Raw genomic sequence first — 21,719 nt, 5'->3', positions numbered from 1 at the left:
CCCAACCTAAAACTTTAATAGGTATCTATAGGAGATTTTTATATTATACTAACACATATAATTTTTATATTATACCAAGTTTTAATGGGCCTGGCACAGTGGCTCACACTTGTAATCCCAGCACTTTGGGAGCCCAAGGAGGGCGGATCACCTGAGCTCAGGAGTTCGAGACCAGCCTGACCAACATGGTGAAACACCATCTCTACTAAAAATACAAAAATTAGCTGGGCATGGTGGCACACGCCTGTAATCCCAGCTACTTGGGAGGCTGAGGCAGGAGAATAGCTTGATCCTGGGAGGCGGAGGTTGCAGTGAGCTGAGATCGCACCATTGCACTACAGCCTGGGCAACAAGAGTGAAACTCCACCTCAAAAAAAAAAAAAAAGTTTAAATGGTTTTAAAAATATATAATTATTTTGTACATGTATTCTCAGAAGGGGGCAATATTGTCCTCACAGGGGCAAAAATTGGTTCAGGGGTAGGGCAAGAAAAAATCTTAGCTATTTACAATAGTTTGCAGACCTCCCAAGGTCAATGTTACCTGACAAAATCTTATTCTTTAACATTTAATTTCTCTAGTCAGAGAGAAATTTACTTTTTTTTTTCTTTATGGGACAATGATGAAAAAATTATTTTAGAAACACTGATCTATCACAAGAAGCAGCAAAGATTGTTCCTCCCACCCATAATAGTTTAAATAGCTAGAAGGCTTTGTAAGAAAAAAAGTGTACAGACAAAAAATGCTTTAAGAAAATTTTACCCAAAGTGTTAACTGTGACTGCCTCTTCCCTGCTTCTTCATTCTGTTATGGTACTTGAAAATGTTTTACAATGAAAGTATTACTATGATAGAAAAAGTGAAAGTAAACTATTAACAGAAAAATAAAAACAAGTTAAATAACAGAAACATTTTAAGAGAAGCTAAATTTTCTTGTATTTGGTATCAAATTTTAAAGAAATAAGTGGCCTGGCACGGTGGCTCACGCCTGTAATCCTAACATTTTGGGAGGCCGAGGTGGGAGGATCACCTGAGCTTAGGAGTTCGAGACCAGCTTGACCAACATGGAAAAATCCCGTCTCTACTAAAAAAATACAAAATTAGCTGGGCGTGGTGGTGCATGCTTGTAATCCCAGCTACTCGGGAGGCTGAGGCAGGAGAATCGCTTGAACCCGGGAGGCGGAGGTTGCGGTAAGCTGAGATTGCGCCATTGTACTCCAGCCTGGGCAACAAGAGCGAAACTCCATCTCAAACACAAAAAAAAGAGAAAAAGAATTTAGTCTACTTTGGCAGAGACATCTAAAGTTTACTAGATTCATCTGTAAATGGACAGATGAAAATAAATGAAAGGAAAATAAAAATGAAGAAAAAAATTTTTTAAAGACAAAAAAGAAATTAACTAGATTCAAAAGAGTAAAGTGCTGGTAAGCCAAATAAGCAAAGATCATTAGGTAAGGTCTTCTGAGAAGGTGCACTATTAGAAATGGGATTCTGCTCATATGCAATACTCTAATATTTTCTTAGGGTCCCATTAATAAAGTAAGATAAGCATTTTCCTCTATGACTTCAGATTAGAGATAGTTAAAATTTCATCTTCAAGTATATATGCAATTCTATTTGATAACTTATTTTAAATCTCTCTATGGAAATCACTTAAATTACGTTGTATAGAGAGATTTTTGGGAAAAAAGAAAAAATGTATCAAATAAATTCTTGGTTATGCAGTAACCTTATTCCAAAATATCCCCCAAAATAAGATACTACTAACAATGAGAAAGAATCTACCATGTCCTCCGAGTCTTGTGCCTGTTTTTGTGCTATGTATCTTCCCCAGGTGTGATCGATCATCTATTTTCCAAAGTGACCTCACCGCTCTTTATATTGATGACCCGTATTTGAATTTCTAGTCCAGGTATTTCTCCTTAATGCCAAACCTAAATAACCCATTACCTACAAGGTGCTTCCACTTGTAGTATACCTCGGATACCTAAACATGTATTAGTTAAATACAACTAATTAAATCATCTTCCTGCCTCAAACATTTATTCCTCTTCTCATGTTCCCTACTCAGAGAATCAAGCCATTCTCCATCCAGACCATCCATTATCTACCTAGTCACCTAAGCTAGAAACCTGGGTAATACTCTCAAGTTGTACCTTTCCCTTGTTCCCCAAAAGCAATTAATTCACCAAATTCTGTCATTTCTGAATTCAATCCTCAATTCTTTCAAACCCATTTACTTCTTCAAAGTTATCCTAGTTTCTACCATGACCACTACTCCAGATTACTAGACTACAGCAACATCCAGTCTCCCTAATGCCAGCCTTGCTTCCCCCAAATTCATTAACTATATCATAGCCAGAGTGAGCTACCCAAAATACAAAATCATGAAACTAGGCAATTTCAACAATAGCCCATTGTTCATCATGGTTTATGAAGCCTTGCCCCTCATAACCTTCTCAGCCTCATTTCCTACCTGTTACATATTCCAGTAACACTGAAATGAAAATATCTGACTAAGCACCACTTGTGGCTAGGGTTCTTAGGTTTCAAAACATATACATCGAAACATTAACACTGTCATATCCGAATTTTCTAGTTCTACTATGTGCTGCTTTAGAAACAAGAAAAAAACTTTTAAAAAAAAGAAAACTTCTAGAAAAACATTTACAAAACTTACTGATTTATCAATGTTCATTGGATCAACATCAGCCAAGCTTGCACCCACTTTCACTCGTTCTCGGAGAATACCACTAGCTAAGTCCTCTGCTCTGAAGTTCATAGGCAAACATCTGAAATTTATAAAAGTGCAAGTAAAGTTGCATTAAAAGTTTCACATTTTTAATGTCAAAATAAGTTTACATTCTTTGATGTGTCTTCATCTTTCTCCTTTTTCTAATAACCCAGAAAATAATATCAAAGGATTTCATACTTTTACTCTACTTTTCTTACATTCTTGTCAATGGCCAAAAATTAAGTTACTCACTAGATAAAGCAAACAAGATCGTTAATCTATTTGCCCGAAGAGCCCAATCTATTCCGTTTTAGGAAAACATCTTAACATACCTGATTATCCCATGTTATACAACTATAAAATAAAAATAAACCTATATGTACTATAATATATGGGATTAAAATAAAATTAAGCTACTGATTGATTGATTGAGACAAGATCTCACTCTGTTGCCCAGGATGGAATGCAGTGGTGCAATCACAGCTCACTACAGCCTCAACCTCCTGGGCTCAAGTGATCCTCCCACCTCAGCCTTCCAAATAGCTGGAACTACAGGCAGGCAACACTACACCTGGCTGATTTTTTATACAGACAAGGTCTTACTATGTTGCCTAGGCTGGTCTCAAATTCCTAGGCTCAGCCACCCAAAATGCTGGGATTACAGGCGTAAGCCATCAGCCCAACCTTTATTATAATATTTAAATCTATCATCAACTATTACACGAATATGTCTACTCAGTTATATGACTGAAAAAATTGTCTTTCCATTTTTTTCAAAAAAAAACCAGAGATCACATCTTGAACACTAAGCTTCATCTTTTGTGTAACTACCTTAAGAGAGATCTCTATACTACATTATTTAACACATTATTTAATATACTACATTATTTAATTTCTGTAAATTAATATAGTCAACTTCCTCTTTTAACCTTGGGTAAATACCAATGACATTAACAGCCTCAAAAAAGTCTAGCATATATAATGAATGTAACTTCATTGATATTTCTGAATCCTAATTTATAAAAATATATTATCAAAGTAGATTATCAGAATAGTTCGGATTAAATAGGCATTAAACGCTTTTATTTAAACGGATTTTTCTCATTTTCTTTCCATCATTCAGATGAGAAATTCTTTTTTAGTACACAATCTAACTGATCCAAACTTGTTTCCAAGACCTGCTAACTGAAAACTTGGTATTTCTACAATAAATAATAATTTGACACTTTAATTATTTACTCCTCCACTGAAAATTCTCTGAGGTTTTAGTGAGCCCAACAGTGATCAGTTAGTTACCCTAGTTAGGGAAAGATCACCAGAGGCACTTGTTCAACTGAAACAAAAACAAAGTAATTTTTTCCAATAAAAATCTAAGGTCTCCTGAGATAATTCTATTAGAAACCATGTCTTAATCTGACTGCTATAATACTGTAATCATTATAAGTACCTAAAATCAACCTCATTAAATGGATTTAGATTAGAAAGGAGGTACAGAGGAAAAGACAGACACTGCCATATAGGTTGGCCTGTTTCCCTTAGCTCTCCTTACTTTCCCTCTCCACAAATTATTTTATCGTAAGTACTTTCAGACTAAATAATTTTGGGGAAAGGTTAGATTTTTATTGAAAGAAAAGCTAAGTAGAAACCAAGTCAATGTCTTAATCTAGTCTAAAATATGTGTTGAATATCAATGTTAGCAAAGAAAATCACTCAAAAAAAACTTATTTTTCCTTTTTTCTACCATGGAAATAACATTACAAATTTTACTAACCTATTTCTTGCTCTTGCCATGCTCTTTGATTTCCTTCTTTCAAAGCGTTCCTCATCAGAAGAAGTTGTGTCACTACTATGAATGGCATGCTTCTTTCTCCTATTTAAAGAGAGTAAAATCCTTAAAACCATTATAATAGCAAACAACTTTTTAAAACACACTGTAATATCTACAATTAGCTCAGAGAAAATTCATTCAGCAAATATTTATTAAGATTTTTTACCCTCATACAGTTTACATGAAGTATAAAGGTAGCAAGTTCTGCAGAGAAAAAGAAAAAAAAAGGCCTGTAATCCCAGCACTTTGGGCAGTCAAGGTGGGCGGATCATGAGGTCAGGAGTTCGAGACCAGCCTGGCCAACATGGTGAAACTCCAGCTCTACTAAAAATACAAAAATTAGCCAGGCACGGGGTGGGCACCTGTAGTCCCAGCTACTCGGGAGGCTGAGGAAGGAGAATTGCTTGAACCCGGGAGGCGGAGGTTGCAGTGAGCTGAGATTGCGCCACTGCACTCCAGCCTGGGTGATAGAGCAAGACTCCTTCTCGGAAAAAAAAAAAAAAAAGGAGAATAGAAAGCCTAAAGTTTTTTTTAAAAGAATAATTCAGGAAGGGAGTCAGTAACCAACTTTTTTTTTTTTTTTTTTTTTTTTGAGACAGTGTCTCACTCTGTCACCCAGGCTGGAGTGCAGTGGCAAGGTCAGGGCTCACTACAGCCTCAACCTCCAGGGCTCAAGCGATCCTCCTGCCTCAAACCCCCAAGTAACTGAGACTGGAGGCACCCGCCACCACACTGGCTAGTTTTTGTACTTTTTGTAAAGAGGGGGTTTCACCATGTTGCCCAAGGTGGTCTCAAACTCCTGAGCTCAAGTGATCTACCCACCTTGGCCTCCCAAAGTGCTGGAGTTACAGATATAAGCCACCGCACAGGGCCAGCAACCAATTTAAATTACATCCAAATTTAGCGAATATCGGTCACTGTTTGATAAATAACATTAGAATCTCAGAAAAAAAAAAAGTTTGGTTTTTTTTTTTAATTTTATCTTTCCCAAATAGTCACAGTCCAGACATTTAAAGAACAAAGGAAAAATAATACACTGGTTTACAGAGGACAAGGGCTTTAACTTTCCACTTAAGATATTTCCATCCTGTTTGAACTTCTTATAAAATACATAAAATATTTTGAAGAAAAAAATAGTTTATAACCAGAACTACTATGGAGAGATTAGGTAATTTGCCAGGCTAAAGTCATCACGAAGGAAAAATAATACTTAATGAATGCCAGATTATTAGTATAACTCATGACATCGCTAAGACACCTAAAAAATACTATAATAAAACCACCACAAAATTGTGTGCTCACAAAGTGTTCAAATTGAGTTCATCATATCCAAATCAAATGCTTCAACCACTTCTTTTAAACTGCATATTCAGTTAGCAGTTCCACTAACTAGTAATTTGCAAAAAAAATACCTCAAAAATCATCCTAAATCCCTTTTTGCCCACCACATAATCACTGCCATTGAGTTCTAGCCACACTCCCTGTAAATATCCCTTATATCGTCGTCTTCTCCACCCCTACCTAGGTTTCGCTTACCACCTGCCTAGCCATTTAACCACGCTCAGCTCTGCTTTACTAAAAAAAAAACATTTGCCATGATCTTACCTCGGATCTTGTTACCGTGTGAACTGCTCTCCACCTCTGCAATTTTAAAATTCAATGGCCTACTTTTTGAACATAACCTCCTAACATACCAACTTTCAACTCATCAAGGCCTACTATACCCGAGCACCCACTGACTCAGAGTCAACTCCCTTCGTGGCTTAATTTTCTGTCAAGCCTCACAGGAAAAGCTATTACTTCAGTTTTTAATCTTTCTACCTGACTCTGTCTCCTTTTTCTTCCATTACACTTGCTAAATTCCAACCCTGTACCAATCCAAGTAACAAAAGTAGAACACTGAACACACTAATGAAAATCCACACAACCATACAAGCTGCAATCATTGTCAGTAATTTACTTCAAGCACAAATAGCCTTCAAAGATGTCCCAAAATCTGTGCATCAGTACTCCACTCCAATGCCCACATGTCACATTAGCAACCCAGATTTTCTCAACTTCTCCTTAAGATCCTTAACCCACCTCCTACTCCTTCTCTACTAATCGGAATCCTTTCATTAACTTCTGCATCCATTTTTTGTGAGGGAAGAAGGAATTGTTTTTGGGTTTGTTTTTTTTTCTTTTTTTTTGAGACAGAATCTCGCACGGTCGCCCCGGCTAGAGTGCAATGGCGCAATCTCGGCTCACTGCAACCACTGTCTCCTGGGTTCACGCGATTCTCCTGCCTCAACTTCCCAAGTAGCTGGGATTACAGGTGCACACCAACACGCCCAGCTAATTTTTGTATTTTTAGTAGAGACAGGGTTTCACTATGTTGGCCAGACTGGTCTTGAACTCCTGACCTCATGATTCGCCCATCTCGGCCTCCCAAACTGCTGGGATTACAGGCATGAGCCACCATGCCCAGCCTGTTTCTGTTTTTATTTTTGTTTTTAGATAGAAGGTCTCACTCTGTCAACCCAGGCTGGAGTGAAGTGACACGATCATAGCTAAGAGCAGGAAGCCACAGCTTCCACGGCTTTATGCACAGTCTCTTCATCCCCCAGGAACTGCATGCACCTGATGGTCTTCAAGTTCTTGTCGAATTCATAGACAATGGGAATACTAGTCGGCAGGTTCAGCTCCATGACAGCCTCTTCAGAGAGACCCTCCAAATGTTTCACAATGCCCCAGAGGCTGTTGCCATGCACTGCAATCAGCACCCATTTCCCCTCTTTTACCAGGTGAGCTATTTCTTCATTCCAAAACGGCAGAGCTCTGGCTTTGAGAGTCCTTCAGACTCTCACAGGAGGGTAGCTGATCCTCCGTGAGGTCTGCATGCCTGCGATCCTTACTAATGTTGCTGTAGAAAGGATGGTCAGGCTCCATCGGAGGTGGTGGAACATCATAGGAGAGCCTCCAGATCTTCACCTGGGCCTCATCATGCTTTGCAGCAGTTTCTGCTTTACTGAGATCAGTCAGACCCCCATAGTGCTGCTCACTGAGGCACCAAGTCCTCACTACAGGCAACCACATCTGATCAATGGCATCTAGCACTGTCCAGAGGGTCCAGATTGCTCTCTTCTGCACTGAGGTGAAGCAGATGTCAAACTCATAGCCAGCCATCTCACAGTGCCTGCCTGCCTGCCACTCTTCATCTCCTTATGGCCCACCGGGCTCACGTTGGCATTGTACCAGTCGCTGAAGCAGTTCTCCAGGTTCCAGGTGCTCTCACTGGGCCAGATCAGCACCAGTTTGTAGGTGGCCATGGCAGCGGGCTGGGGAGGCCCTGCATCAATTTTTGATACTTCCCAACTCTTCAGGAAGATAGTTGCAAAAATTATCTACTTATTCTTTGCAATTTTGATATTTATCCTCTCCTCTACTTCTTTCTCCCCATCAGGAAAGTTCCCAAGTTTATGTGTGTATTGGGCCTATAACATATAGAAATGTAATAAATTTGCCAATAATAGCACAGAAGGAAGTTGGTGGGAGAAAAGTTGTATTGGTCTAAGAAAATGACTTCAGATAGTAAATTGAATGCATAAAAAATAAAGAGAACCAAAAATGGTAAATCAATTGAAAAGTTAATATAACAATACCTATAAACATATACAGTCATCCCTTAGTATCTACAGGGGAATGATTCCAGGACCCTTGCGAATACCAAAATTCAAGTATGCTTAAGACCCTTACATAAAAATAGTATAGTGTTTGCACATTGCATATGGCCTACACACATCCTCCCACACACTTTTTTTGAAAATTTATCAAAGACTTAACGTAAGAGTTACCTCCTGTATACTTTAAATCATCTCTAAATTAATTATAATACCTAATACAACACATGCTATATAAATAGTCATCAAGCTGTATTTTTTGTTGTTGTATTGTTGGGGTTTTTTCTCAAATATTTTCGAGGTGTGGTTGGTTGCATTCACAGATGCAGAACCTGTAGCTCAAGAGGACCAACTGTACTTGCTAATGTTTCTTCTCGTAGCTTCAGTAAAAGCCATTAAATCATATAAAGTAATAATTCCAACAATGTATTGTTAGATCTGTAACATTTTTAGGTGTGATACAAATAACAATAATACAACAAAAATAGTGGTATACATAATTTCCCAGTAAATAACTGAAAAGCCAAAATCCTAGTTGGGGCTGGGCATGGTGGCTCATGCCTGGAATCCCAGCACTTCGGGAGGCTGAGGCAGGCAGATCACTTGAGGTCAGAAGTTCGAGACCAGCCTGACCAACATGGTGAAACCCAGTATCTACTAAAAATACAAAAATTAGCCTGGCATGGTGGTGTATGCCTGTAACCCCAGCTAGTGGGGAGGCTGAGCCAGGAGAATTGCTTCAACCAAGGAGGCGGTGGTTGCAGTGAGCCAAGATCACGTCACTGCACTCCAGCCTTGGCGACCAGGGAAGGTTCCATCTCAAAAAAAAAAAAAAAAAAAAAAAAAGAGCCTAAAAGCCAAAGAGTATACAAAACTACACAAAACAAACTCAAACCATATACAAAAATTAAGTAAATCAAAGACCTAAACATAACAGCTAAAACTATAAACTATTAGAGGAAACCATAGGAACAAATCTTCATGACCTCTGAGTTGGCAATGGATTCTCAGATATAACAGTAAAAGCATAGGCACAAAATAAAAAACAAGTAACTTGAACTTCATAAAAATTAAAAGCTTGGCTGGGCACAGTAGCTCATGCCTGTAATCCCAGCACTTTGGGATCACTTGAGCCCAGGAGTTCAAGACCAGTCTAGGCAACGTGGCAAAACCCTATCTCTACAAACAATATAAAAATTAGCTGAAAATAGTGCCGTGTGCCTGTAGTCCCAGCTACTCAGGAGGCTGAGGTGGGAGGATTGTTTGAGTCCAGGAGGCTGAGGCTGCAATGAGCCATGATCATAGCAAGCCTGGGTGACAGAGCAAGACCCTGTCTCAAAAAAAAATAAATAAACTTTTAAAAGTAGAAACTTTCCTTTGTTTCTACTTTCTTCTACATGTAAAAGAAAGGATAATTAGGGCCGGGTGTGGTGGCTCACGACTGCAATGCCAGCACTTTGGGAGGCCAAGGCGGGCGGATCAGGAGGTCAGGAGATCGAGACCATCCTGGCTAACACGGTGAAATCCCATCTCTACTAAAAATACAAAAAAATAGCCAGGTGTGGTGGCGAATGCCTGTACTCCCAGCTACTCGGAAGGCTGAGGCAGGAGAATGGCGTGAACCCAGGAGGTGGAGCTTGCAGCGACCCAAGATTGCCCCACTGCACTCCAGCCTGGGTGACAGAGCGAGATTCCATCTCAAAAAAAAAAAAAAAAAGGATAATTAGGGGGAAAAAGTATCAAAGATTAACTTGAATGGATGCTTCAAATGAAACCAATGTGGGTCATTTAGATTCAACTCTGCTAAGAGACCAAAGAGCTGTGTAGCTTTAGGGAATAAAAAATAAACTTTTAAAAGTAGAAACTGGTCGGGCGCCATGACTCACGCCTGTAATCCCAACACTTTGAGAGGCCAAGGCAGGGGGTTCACAAGGTCAGGAGTTTGAGACCATCCTGGCCAACATGGTGAAATTCTATCTCTACTAAAAATATGAAAATTAGCTGGGCATGGTGGCGCACACCTGTAATCCCAGCTACTCGGGAGGCTGAGACAGGAGAATTGCTTGAACCCAGGAGAAAAGGTTGCAGTGAGCCGAGACTGCGCCACTGCACTCCAGCCTCCAGCCTGGGGGACAAAGTGAGACTCCATCTCAAAAAAAAAAAGTAAAAACCTTCCTTTGTACCTACATGTAAAAGAAAGGATAATTAGGGGGAAAAATAACACAGATTAACTCGAATCAGTGCTTCAAATGAAAGCAATATGGGTCACCTTAGATTCAACTCTGCTAAGAGACCAAAGAGCTGTGTAGCTTTAGTGAATGTAACTGTTAAAACAACAAATATTCCAGGCAAACTGAATCTGGAAGATAATAGTAGCTAAATAGGATGACAACTGCTAGTCACTAATTAAAGAAAGAAAGACACAATTAGTCTCTCATTGACAAATGCAAATGTTTCCTTTCAAAAACAAACCTTACCTAATATGGCTTCTTCTTGCTGGAGATCTATGAATATCAAACAGCGTGTTTTCCCTCTTTTTTTGATGAGCTGGTACTAAAAGGGAAGAAAAGGATAATAGAGAAATAACTAATAAATTGATAAATTAATGTATTAAAGGAGTAGAAATGACTTCTGCTCACTTTTTTGTTGTTGTTGTTTTTTGAGACAGAGTCTTGCTCTAACGCCAGGCTGGAATGCAGTGGCGCGATCTCGGCTCACTGCAACCTCTCCCTCCTAAGTTCGAGCGATTCTCCTACCTCAGCCTCTCAAGTAGCTGGGACTACATGCGGGTGCCACCACGCCCAGCTAATTTTTGTATTTTTAGTAGAGACAGGGTTTCACCATGTTGGCCAGGATGGTCTCGATCTCCTGACCTCACCATCCGCCCACCTCGGCCTCCCAAAGTGCTGGGATTACAGGCATGAGCCACCGGGCCCAGCCCTGTTAACTTTTTTTTCTTTTTTTTTTTTGATACAGAGTCTCACTCTGTCGCCCAAACTGGAGTGCAGTGGCGCGATCTCGGCTCACTGCAAACTCTGCCTCACAGATTCAAGCAATTCTCCTGCCTCAGCCTCCTGAGTAGCTGGGATTACAGGCACCAGCCACCACGCCCAGCTAATATTTGTATTTTTGGTAGAGACGGGGTTTCACCATGTGGGCCAGGCTGATCTCAAACTCCTGACCTTGTGAGCCGCCCGCCTAGGCCTCCCAAATTACTGGGATTACAGGCGTGAGCCACTGTGCCCGGCCCCTGTTAACTTTTTAAATAAAACCTAGTCATGTGTTTTCAAGTACCAAATGCTGTCTAGAAGCAAAATGAAAATAAAAATTTTGTGGCAATACTATAAAGTTGCAAATAAACATTCTAAACAGATGTTAACTTAATCTTTGTGACCATGAGATTTCTTAGATACATGATCCATTAAAAAAAATTTTAGCTGGGTGCAATGGCTCACACCTGTAATCCCAGCACTTTGGGAGGCCGAGGCGGGTGGATCACCTGAGGTCAGGAGTTCAAGACCAGCCCGACCAACATGGAGAAATCCTGTCTCTACTAAAAACAAAATTAGCCGGGCGTGGTGGTGCATGCCTGTAATCCCAGCTACTCGGGAGGCTGAGGCAGAAGAATCGCTTGAACCTAGGAGGCGGAGGTTGCAGTGAGCCAAGATCGTGCCACTGAACTCCAGCCTGGGCAAGAAGAGCGAAACTCCGTCTCAAAAAAAAAAAAAAAAGAAAGAAAGAAATTTAGCACAATCCATTCAAAGAACAATCCATTAAAATTTTTTTTTATAGGCTGGGCATGGTCCCGGGACTTTGGAAGGCCAAGTCAAAGGAGTGCTTTGAGCCCAGGAGTTCCAGACCATCCTAGGCAACGCGGTAAGAACCCAACTCTAGTTTGAGGCGCAGTGGATCACTTAAGGTCAGGAGTTCGAGCCAGCCTGACCAACATGGTGAAACCCCATCTCTATTAAAAAATATGTATATACAAAAATTAGCCAGGCATGGTGGCATGCGCCTGTAATCCCAGCTACTTAAGAGGCTGAGGCAGGAGAATCACTTGATTCCAGGAGGCAGAGGATGCAGTGAGCTGAGATCATGCCACTGCACTCCAGCCTAGGTGACAGAGCAAGAAGGAAGGGAAGGGAAGGGAAGGGGAGGGAAGGGGAGGGAAGGGGAGGGAAGGGGAGGGAAGGGGAGGGAAGGGGAGGGAAGGGGAGGGAAGGGGAGGGGAAGGGAGGGAAGGGGAGGGGAAGGGAGGGGAGGAAGGGCGGGCCAGGCACTGTGGCTCACAACTTGTAATCCCAGCACTTTGGGAGGCTAAGGCGGGTGGATCACAAGAGGTCAGGAGTTCAAAACCAGCCTGGCCAAGATCATGAAACCCCATCTGTAATAAAAATACAAAAATTAGCCAGGCACGGTTAATCCCAGCTACTTGGGAGGCTGAGGCAGGAGAATCACTTGAACCAGGGCAGTAGAAGCTGCAGTGAGCCAACAGCACCACTGCACTCCAGCCTGGGCGACAGAACGAGACTATCTCAAAAAAAAAGAAAAGAAAAAAGAAAAAGAAAAAAAGAACCCAACTTTACAAAAAAAATTTTTTTTAATTAGCCAAGCATGGTGACATGCACCTCAGCAGGCTGAAGCAGAAGAATGCAGTGAGCCATGTTCGCACCAATGCGCTCCAGCCTGGATGACCCTATCTCCAAAAAAAAAAAAAAAAAGCAAAATGTATAAATTGGAGTTCATTAAAATTACAAATGGGCCAGGCATGGTGGCTCAGGTGTGTAATCCCAGCACTTTAGGAGGCCAACATGTGTGGATCACCTAAGGACAAGAGTTCGAGACCAGCCTGGCCAACATGCTGAAACCCCATCTCTACTAAAAATACAAAAATTAGCCAGCTGTGGTAGCGCATGCCTGTAGTCCCAGCTACTTGGGAGGCTGAGGCAGGAGAATCGCTTGAACCCAGGAGGCGGAGGTTGCAGTGAGCCAAGACTGCACCACTGCATTCCAGCCTGGGCAACAGAGTGAGACTCTGTCTCAAAAAATAAATAAATAGGCCAGGTGCAGTGGCTCACGCCTGTAATCCCAGTACTTTGGGAGGCCGAGGCGGGCGGATCATGAGGTCAGGAGATCGAGACCATCCTGGCTAACACGGAGAAACCCTGTCTCTACTAAAAACACAAAAAAATTAGCCAGGCGTGGTGGCAGGCGCCTGTAGTCCCAGCTACTCGGGAGGCTGAGGCAGGAGAATGGCATGAACCTGGGAGGCGGAGCTTGCAGTAAGCCGAGATCACGCCACTGCACTCCAGCCTGGGTGACAGAGCAAGACTCCATCTCAAAATAAATAAAATAAAATAAAATAAAATAAAATAATAAACTTCTGCTCTTCAAAAGATACTATTGAGAGAATAAAAAAGACAAGCAACAGACTGTCTTATCTTAAAAATATTTGCAAATGACATATCTGTTAAAGGTCTAATATCCAGAACATATAAGGAATCTCAAAACTCAATAATAAGAAAACAAACAACCCAATTGAAACAATGGCCAGAGATCTGAACAGACATTTTACCCAAGATTTAACACTGTCAAAAAGAAAAACAAATGAAAAGATGCTCCAACACCATTAGGGAAATGTAAACTAAAACTATAATAAATACCTGTTAAAATTAATTAAATAATCTGAGTATACCAATTGTTGGCAAGAATACAGAGCAACTACAGCTCTCATACACTCTTAGTGAAAATGGTATAACCACTTTAAAAAAGAGTTTGGTAACTTCTTATATCTCATCATAAAACCCAGCCTTTCTACTCCTTGGTATTTGTTAGAAATACAAAAACATATGTCCACACAAAGACCTACATGTGAATGTTCATCACAACTTTATTTGTAATAACCAAAAACTGGAAAGGATCATAATGTCACATAACAAATGAATGGATAAACAAATTGTGATATATCCACACCACAGAATGCTATTCAGCAAAAGAAAAAAAAAAAGGAATACACAGCTGGATGCAGAGGTTCAAGACATCACAGTGCTTTGGAAGGCCAAGGCAGGAGAATCCCTTCAGGCCAGGAGTTCAAGACCAGCCTCGGCAACACAGCAAGATCCTGTTTCTACAAAAAAAATTAATTAGCTAGGCATGGTGGTTGTACACCTGTAATTTTAGCTACACAAGGAATTGAGGTAGGAGGATAGCTTGAGCTCAGGAGTTTGAGGCTGTAGTGTGTTATATTTGTGCTTCTGAACAGCCATTACACTGCACCATGAACAACATAGTGAGATCCCTTCTCTAAAAGATAAACTTTTAACTTTTTCCTTCTGCCCCCAAAAAAAGAAAAAAAAAAGAAAACAACTAAGTTATTGGCCAAGCTGCAGCCGTATACTATTTTTGTGACCTCGGGTAAGTCACTTAACCTCTTGGACCATAAAGATACTTTCCCTAGGCCGTGCACAGTGGCTCACACCTGTAATCCCAGCACTTTGGGAGGCCGAGGCAGGCCAATCACCTGAGGTCAGGAGTTCGAGACCAGCCTGGCCAGCATGATGAAACCCTGTCTCTACTGAAAAAATACAAAAATTAGCCAGATGTGGTTGCGGGCACCTGTAATCCCAGCTACTCAGGAGGCTGAGGCAGGAGAATTGCTTGAACCCAGGAGGCAGAGGCTGCAGTGCACTGAGATATTGCCACTGTACTCCAGTCTGGGTGACTGCAGACTCTGTTTTAAAAAAAAAAAAAAAAGAGAGAGAGAGAGAGAGATACTTTCCCTAAAGAACTGCTATAAATTAAATTAAAGTGCTCAGTAAACTATACAGTGTAATGCAAAAGTATGAGCCATATTATTAAACACAAGCTTCTATAAATAAAATGTACATGCTGTACGTAAATCAATACTGCTAGCATGTACTTTGACTTTCTTTCAGTTGCATGTGTGTGCACAGAAGTATATGTAGTAAAAAAAATACAGTACATAAAACCTATAAGAGATTGCCTTCTTTTAAATTTGGCAATATTAATTTTTTTAAAAGCAGTAGGGCATTTTTAGTAGAGATGGGGTTTCACCATGTTAGCCAGGATGGTCTCGAGCTCCTGACCTCATGGTGGCGGGCACCTGTAGTCCCAGCTACTCGGGAGGCTGAAGCAGGAGAATGGCATAAACCCAGGAGGCACAGCTTGCAGTGAACTGGGATCGCACCACTGCACTCCAGCCTGGGCGATGGAGTGAGACTCTGTCTCAAAAAAAAAAAAAGCAGTGGGGCAGAATAAGTTACTCAACTACCAGAAAGAAAAAAGTTATTTAGAGTTGCCTACCTATTGGAGGTGCTTGGTATCGATCCACTGTTTTTCTCTGTCTCAAATTATATGGTCTATCATTTTCTTCTCCTTCTGCCTCTTCAACTTCTATATCTCCATCCTCCTCTTGAGATTCTAGTTTCCCACACACAAAAAGAAAAGAAAAAAGCATTATTTTAATTCAAAAGGATTGGTCTACTCTAGAACTGAATATTTACACTTTATCCATTACTCTTTCTGCACAGGTGACATTTAAGTGCCAACATATTACGTAAAGCATACATAATTAAAAATCAACCTAAATGGATGTAAAAGAAAATACTTTCCCTGCCAATGATCAATACAATTATCTGCTAAATAAATTAATATGATCATATTTTATCTCTTGATTTACTTAGGAGCTTTGATTCTCCTTGTTCATACAATGCAATAATAGAAAACAGACTTAAAATTTTACCCAACTACAGCAAACTTCAATCAATGCTCAATTAACCACTAAATAAGATTAGTATTCAAATACCACTTGATAATTCAAAAAAATATGCTTATAGGTAATTACTAATGTTACAGCAAGAGCAACTTTTGTTGGCAGTGTAATGATTTGTTAGGCCTGTTGACCACAGTTAAGCATGGATTAGTTACATTTTGGTAGCAAAGTGCACATAAGCATTGAGAGGGAGCATGAAACAGACTTCTAGGGTATTGGTAATAGTTTATTTCTTGACATGAGTGATCAATTCTTTTTCTTTTTTTTTTTTTGAGACAGAGTCTCTGTCGCCAGGCTGGAGTACAGTGGCGCGATCTGGGCTTCACTGCAACCTCTGACTCCCAGATTCAAGCAATTCTCCTGCCTCAGCCTCCCGAGTAGCTGGGACTACAGGCACGTGCCACCACGCCCGGCTCATTTTTTGGATTTTTAGTAGAGATGGGGTTTCACCATATTGGCCAAGATGGTCTCGAACTCCAGACCTGGTGATCAACCCCCCTCGGCCTCCCAATGTGCTGGGATTATAGGCGTGAGCCACCGCGCCCAGCTATAATTCATTTTTTAAACTGTATACACTTAAAAAATAAATTATAATGTACATAAATCCTAAAAGGTTTTTCTTTTTTTTTGAGATGGAGTCTTGCTCTTGTTGCCCAGACTGGAGTGCAATGGCGCGATCTCAGCTCACTGCGACCTCTGCCTCCCAGGTTCAGGCGATTCGCCTGCCTCAGCCTCCTGAGTAGCTGGGACTACAAGCATGTATCACCATGCTTGGCTAATTTTGTATTTTCAGTAGAGACGGGGTTTCACCACATTGACCAAGCTGGTCTTGAACTCCTGATTTCAGGCAATCTGCCCACCTAGGCCTCCCAAAGTGCTGGGATTACAGGCGTGAGCCAAAATATTATTTTTTAAAAATGATTTGGCAATAGCTACAATATAACATCTAAGTACAGTTAAAATAAGAGTCTAGCTGGACGCAGAGGCACCTGCCTCTAGTCCCAAATACTTAGGAGGCTAAGGCGGGAGGATGGCTTGAGCCCAGAAGTTTGAGTTCAGCCTGGGGCAACATAGCAAGATTCCATCTCTATTTTTTTTTTTTTTTTTTTTTGAAACAGAATCTCACTGTCACCCAGGCTGGAGTGCATGATCTTGGCTCACTGAAACCTCTGCCTCTCGGGTTCAGGCGATTCTCATATCTCAGCCTCCCGAGTAGCTGCGATTACAGGCGTGCACCACAATGCCCGGCTAATTTTTGTATTGTTGGTAGAGACAGGGTTTCACTATGTTGGCCAGCCTGGCCTCAAACGCCTGATCTCAAGTGATCCACCCGCCTCAGCCTCCGAAAGTGCTGGAATTATAGGGGTGAGCCACCACACCCGGCCTCTATTTAAAAAAAAAAAAAAAAAAAAGGCCAGGCGCAGTGGCTCACGCCTATAATCCCAGCACTTTGGGAGGCCAAGGTGGGAGGATCACAAGGTCAGGAGATCGAGCCCATCCTGGCTAACACAGTGAAACCCCATCTCTACAAAAAATACAAAAAAAAATAGCCAGGCATGGTGGCGGGTGCCTGTAGTCCCAGCTACTCGGGAGGCTGAGGCAGGAGAATGGCATGAACCCACGAGGCGGAGCTTGCAGTGAGCCGAGACTGCACCACTGCACTCCAGCCTGGGCAACAGAGCGAGACTGCATCTCAACAACAACAACAACAACAAAAAAGATCTGATGAAAATTAGTAAGCATATGAACGCCCAAATGCAATATGTAACTTTTTAACCACAAGAACTGTCAATACAACACAATCATATTAAAGCATAGAAAAAAATATAAAGCTGGCAGTGATACTTAGGGAAGTAGAAGACTAAAACTGCAAAGGGCTGGACATGGTGGCTTACGCCTATAAACCCAGCACTTTGGGAGGCTGAGGCAGGAAGACTATTTGAGCTCACGAGATCAAGACCAGCCTGGGCAACAAACATATTGAGACCCCATCTCTATAAAAATTACAAAAGATTTAGCCGAGCATGATGGCATGTGCTTATGGTCCCAGCTACTCAGGAGGCTGACGTGGGATGATCGCTTGAGCCTGGGAGGTCAAGGCTGCAGTGAACTGTGATTGTGACAATGTGCTCCAGCCTGGGTGACAGAGTGAAAAACTGTCTCAAAAAAAAAAAAAAAAAAAACCTGCCAAGGACTTTATATTTTACTCATGACATCAGAAAGCATTATTTGAAAAATTTTTATCGTTAGGTTGTAGAGAAAAATCAACAAATACAGTATTTATCTAAATAATACTATAAAATACTTGTACCTAAATAAGTTATCTAAATATCCAAAACATTACTTTTTGAAAAATGTCTGTACAGTAACACAGTATTACAAGCAAAACTTCTAAATATGGCATATCTACTTTGGAAACTCTACAAAGATGTTCAGTTAATGAAAAGGCAAGAATCGCATTATAAATCTGTCTCACCTATACTGATTTTCTCCAAAGGAAGCAATTTAGAGGTTCTAGCTGTAACAACAATAATATTTGCTCAATAAAGTACCTTCATTAGAAATATCACCTCTTCAAAATTGACTAATAAAATATTAACTACGGAATTTTTAAAAAACACAGTCTTCTCAATCTAAACTACACAAATAATGGGAACTAGTAAGATTCCCCTATAAGTACTACTAATCTGCATTTACAATCTTCTGAATCTTCTGAAAATCCATTTCAATAAAGATTAATGCCAGGCCGGGTGCAGTGGCTCACGCCTGTAATGCCAGCACTTTGGGAGGCCGAAGCGGGTGGATCACCAGAAGTCAGGAGTTCAACACAAGCCTGGCCAACAAGGCAAAAACCCCTCTCTACTAAAAATACAAAAAATTAGCCAGACATGGTGGTGCACGCCTGTAATACTAGGTACTCGAAAGGCTGAGGCAGGAGAATCGCTTGAACCCAGGAGGCGGAGGTTGCAGTGAGCCAAGATTGCGCCACTGTACTCCAGCCTGGGCAACAAGAACAAGACTCTGTCTCAAAAAAAAAAGATTAATGCCTACAGAATTAAATCCTATAGGTGTACTGTTCATCAATTTATAATTCATGGGGCCAATGTGCTGCTGTCATGTTCCCAACTCCGGCCCTACAAGGTCAGTCTGGGTTCTTCAGTTCAGAACCCACAAATGCCTCAGAAAAGAACAGTATAGTCCCTTTCCACTGGTATTAGAAGTCTCTCTCTAAACTTTACTCTTTATTCCTCAGACCATACCTAAATTTGAGATCCACATAATCAGAGATTTAGAGGCCACGGATAGCAAAGTAACTATCCAGTTAGAAGGTGCCTAAGTACAAAAAAGGCCTCATCTAAGAAGCAAATGAGCCCAAAGCAAATCCCATACCAGATCACTGAAGGACTACCAATGGCTACTAATAAAATACATTACATAATGTATAATATGCACTTAAAAGTATTTTTCCAAATGAAGGAAATGAAACTCAGATTGCCAACTGAATTTAAATTATTTCAAATTATACAATATAGACCTCAAAATCCAAAAACCAACTACTCAGCAACATTCTACATATATTACTTGTATATTTTATTTTTCTTCCCTCCCACCTGGACTTTCTAGAATTCCAAAAAGTGCTTTACAAACCTTCTTCTTCACCCTCAGTAGAAACTTCATGATGATTTTGTATCCCATAACTATTTCTTCTTAGTGACTTTCTTCGCCTTTTCACTCTTGAATACATATCCATGTTTTCCTTTTAAAGAAAGAAATCTGTCAAATAGCAACATGACATTTATTCTCCACTACAAAAAAACAACCCAATGGGACATACCTGCTCAACAAAATTTATTGAGCACCTATTTGCGTGCCATAGATTCGTGAAAATGGAGCTTCCTAAATTCAATAAATGTAAGAAATAAAAGGGAAAAAACTTACAATAAACTTATAAAAAGGTAAAACACATAATGCCAGCAACATACTTTCTCCCTCAAGCAAATTACAGCCTAGTAGGAGGGAAATAAGACAATCACAGGTAATTATAAAAGAAAGTAAAATAAGTTAAATGTCATAAAGAGAGGTACAAAGTACTCCAGAATTCAAAGAGAAGACCCTCCTTTTGTTATGGGGTAAAGGGAAGAGAGGCAGTATCTGAAATGAACCTTGAAACAAAGGTAGAACTGCATCAGTCACTAACTAGAAATATTAACGAGAGTAAAAGTTATAGGAACAAGAATGATTTGTTTACACTTAGGCAATGGTGTGTGAGAAAACAAAGTTGAAGCCAGATCATCAACATCAAGGTGTTTTTAATCTTCAGTGCACAACAAAAAACCATTAATGGTTCAAATCAGAAGAATAACAGAATCACAGTTGCACTTTAAGGTGACTCATCCAGCAAAAGTGAAGAGGGTCTTCTTGGAAAGGTTGTGGCAAGAGGAGAATGAAGAAAAGAAACAAGCAAGCAATAAAATCCCAAACTAAGTTGGAAATGAAGACGAAGGAACACTCATGCTAATTCAAAAACATCCAACTGTTGCATTCTCCCTTTAAATTCCTCAATTAAAATAAAAAATATTTACAAAGATTGCTACAGCTAATATACTCACAAATTCTGTATCTGTCCACATTCGAAGTCGTTCTACTTCTCCTGATCGACGATTCCGTCGGATGTTAATGTTGTCCATTTCCTGTAGTACAGCTTCAGCAGTGCTACAATCACATAATAAAATCAGGATTTAGACAATGGTGGCACCATATACATAAAAGAGCTCTTTGTGAAAGTGTAATCAAATCATCTCTGATGTGTAACTACACACAACTTTTTTTTCTTTTTTGTTTTTTTTAGATAGAGTGTCCCTCTGTCACCCAGGCTGGAGTGCAGTGGCCTGTTCATGGCTCACTGCAGCCTCAACCTCCTGGGCTCAAGTGATCCTCCCACCTCAGCCTCCCAAGTACCTGAGACTACAGGCATGCACTACCATGCCCAGCTAACTTTTATATTTTTTTGTGGAGATGGGGTTTCACCATGTTGCCCAGGCTGTTCTTGAACTCCTGGGCTCAAGCGATTCATTCATCTCAGCCTCCCAAAGTGCTGCAATTACAGTGATGCGCCCCACCATATCCCAATTAAATAACTCTTTCATAACAAGCATCCATCAACAGAATACAGTGCCCAATAAGAAAAGCAAAACCAGGATATCTTCTACCTTAATATATACATTAAAATAAAACTTTTTAAATATAAGGCTTTTGTTAATAAGTTCCCAATAAAAAATATATAATGCCTCTATGAATAATTATCAGATATATGACACTGAAAAAATACGAATTCAATCTTTTTATTGAAGATGGTATTAAGAATAACTTGTACAAAATAATTGTATAAAATTATTTTATCTTTATTTGTATAAAAATAAGTAATTGTATAAAATAAAACAATTTGCAAAAAGTTTAAAGCCAATATAAGGTTTACTGGAAAGACTCTTTTAGAAATTCAAGTAGAACACTGACATTCAGGAAATACATGCTAGCCCGGGAGCGGTGGCTCACGCCTGTAATCCTAGCACTTTGGGAGGCAGAGGCAGGCGGATCACGAGGTCGGGAGATAGAGACCATCCTGGCTAACACGGTGAAACCCCATCTCTACTAAAAATACAAAAAATTGGCCGGGCATGGTAACGGACACCTGTAGTCCCAGCTACTTGG

At 40.3% G+C, this 21,719-nt stretch overlaps 1 protein-coding gene and 1 pseudogene across 4 annotated transcripts in view; both read right to left on the bottom strand.

Annotated features, from left to right (window-relative positions):
- The window catches only part of ATAD2B (ATPase family AAA domain containing 2B), a 178,019-nt gene that overhangs the window by 115,545 nt on the left and 40,755 nt on the right, over nt 1–21,719 (bottom strand). For all 4 annotated transcript variants that reach the window (XM_003827018.8, XM_008952375.7, XM_008952374.7 and 1 more), the window contains exons 5-10: nt 20,621–20,723; nt 19,659–19,767; nt 15,542–15,658; nt 10,696–10,771; nt 4,503–4,601; nt 2,678–2,789 (exon numbers count right to left, since the gene is read on the bottom strand). In XM_003827018.8, coding sequence (XP_003827066.1) covers nt 2,678–2,789; nt 4,503–4,601; nt 10,696–10,771; nt 15,542–15,658; nt 19,659–19,767; nt 20,621–20,723 — 616 coding nt within the window. The remainder of the gene's footprint in view (nt 1–2,677; nt 2,790–4,502; nt 4,602–10,695; nt 10,772–15,541; nt 15,659–19,658; nt 19,768–20,620; nt 20,724–21,719) is intronic.
- Nucleotides 4,610–7,885, bottom strand: LOC129397188 (phosphoglycerate mutase 1-like; annotated as a pseudogene).

This window comes from Pan paniscus, chromosome 12 (genome assembly GCF_029289425.2).
Source record: "Pan paniscus chromosome 12, NHGRI_mPanPan1-v2.0_pri, whole genome shotgun sequence".
NCBI classification, from domain to species: Eukaryota; Metazoa; Chordata; class Mammalia; order Primates; family Hominidae; genus Pan; species Pan paniscus.
This window is presented reverse-complemented; position numbering and strand designations above follow the sequence as displayed.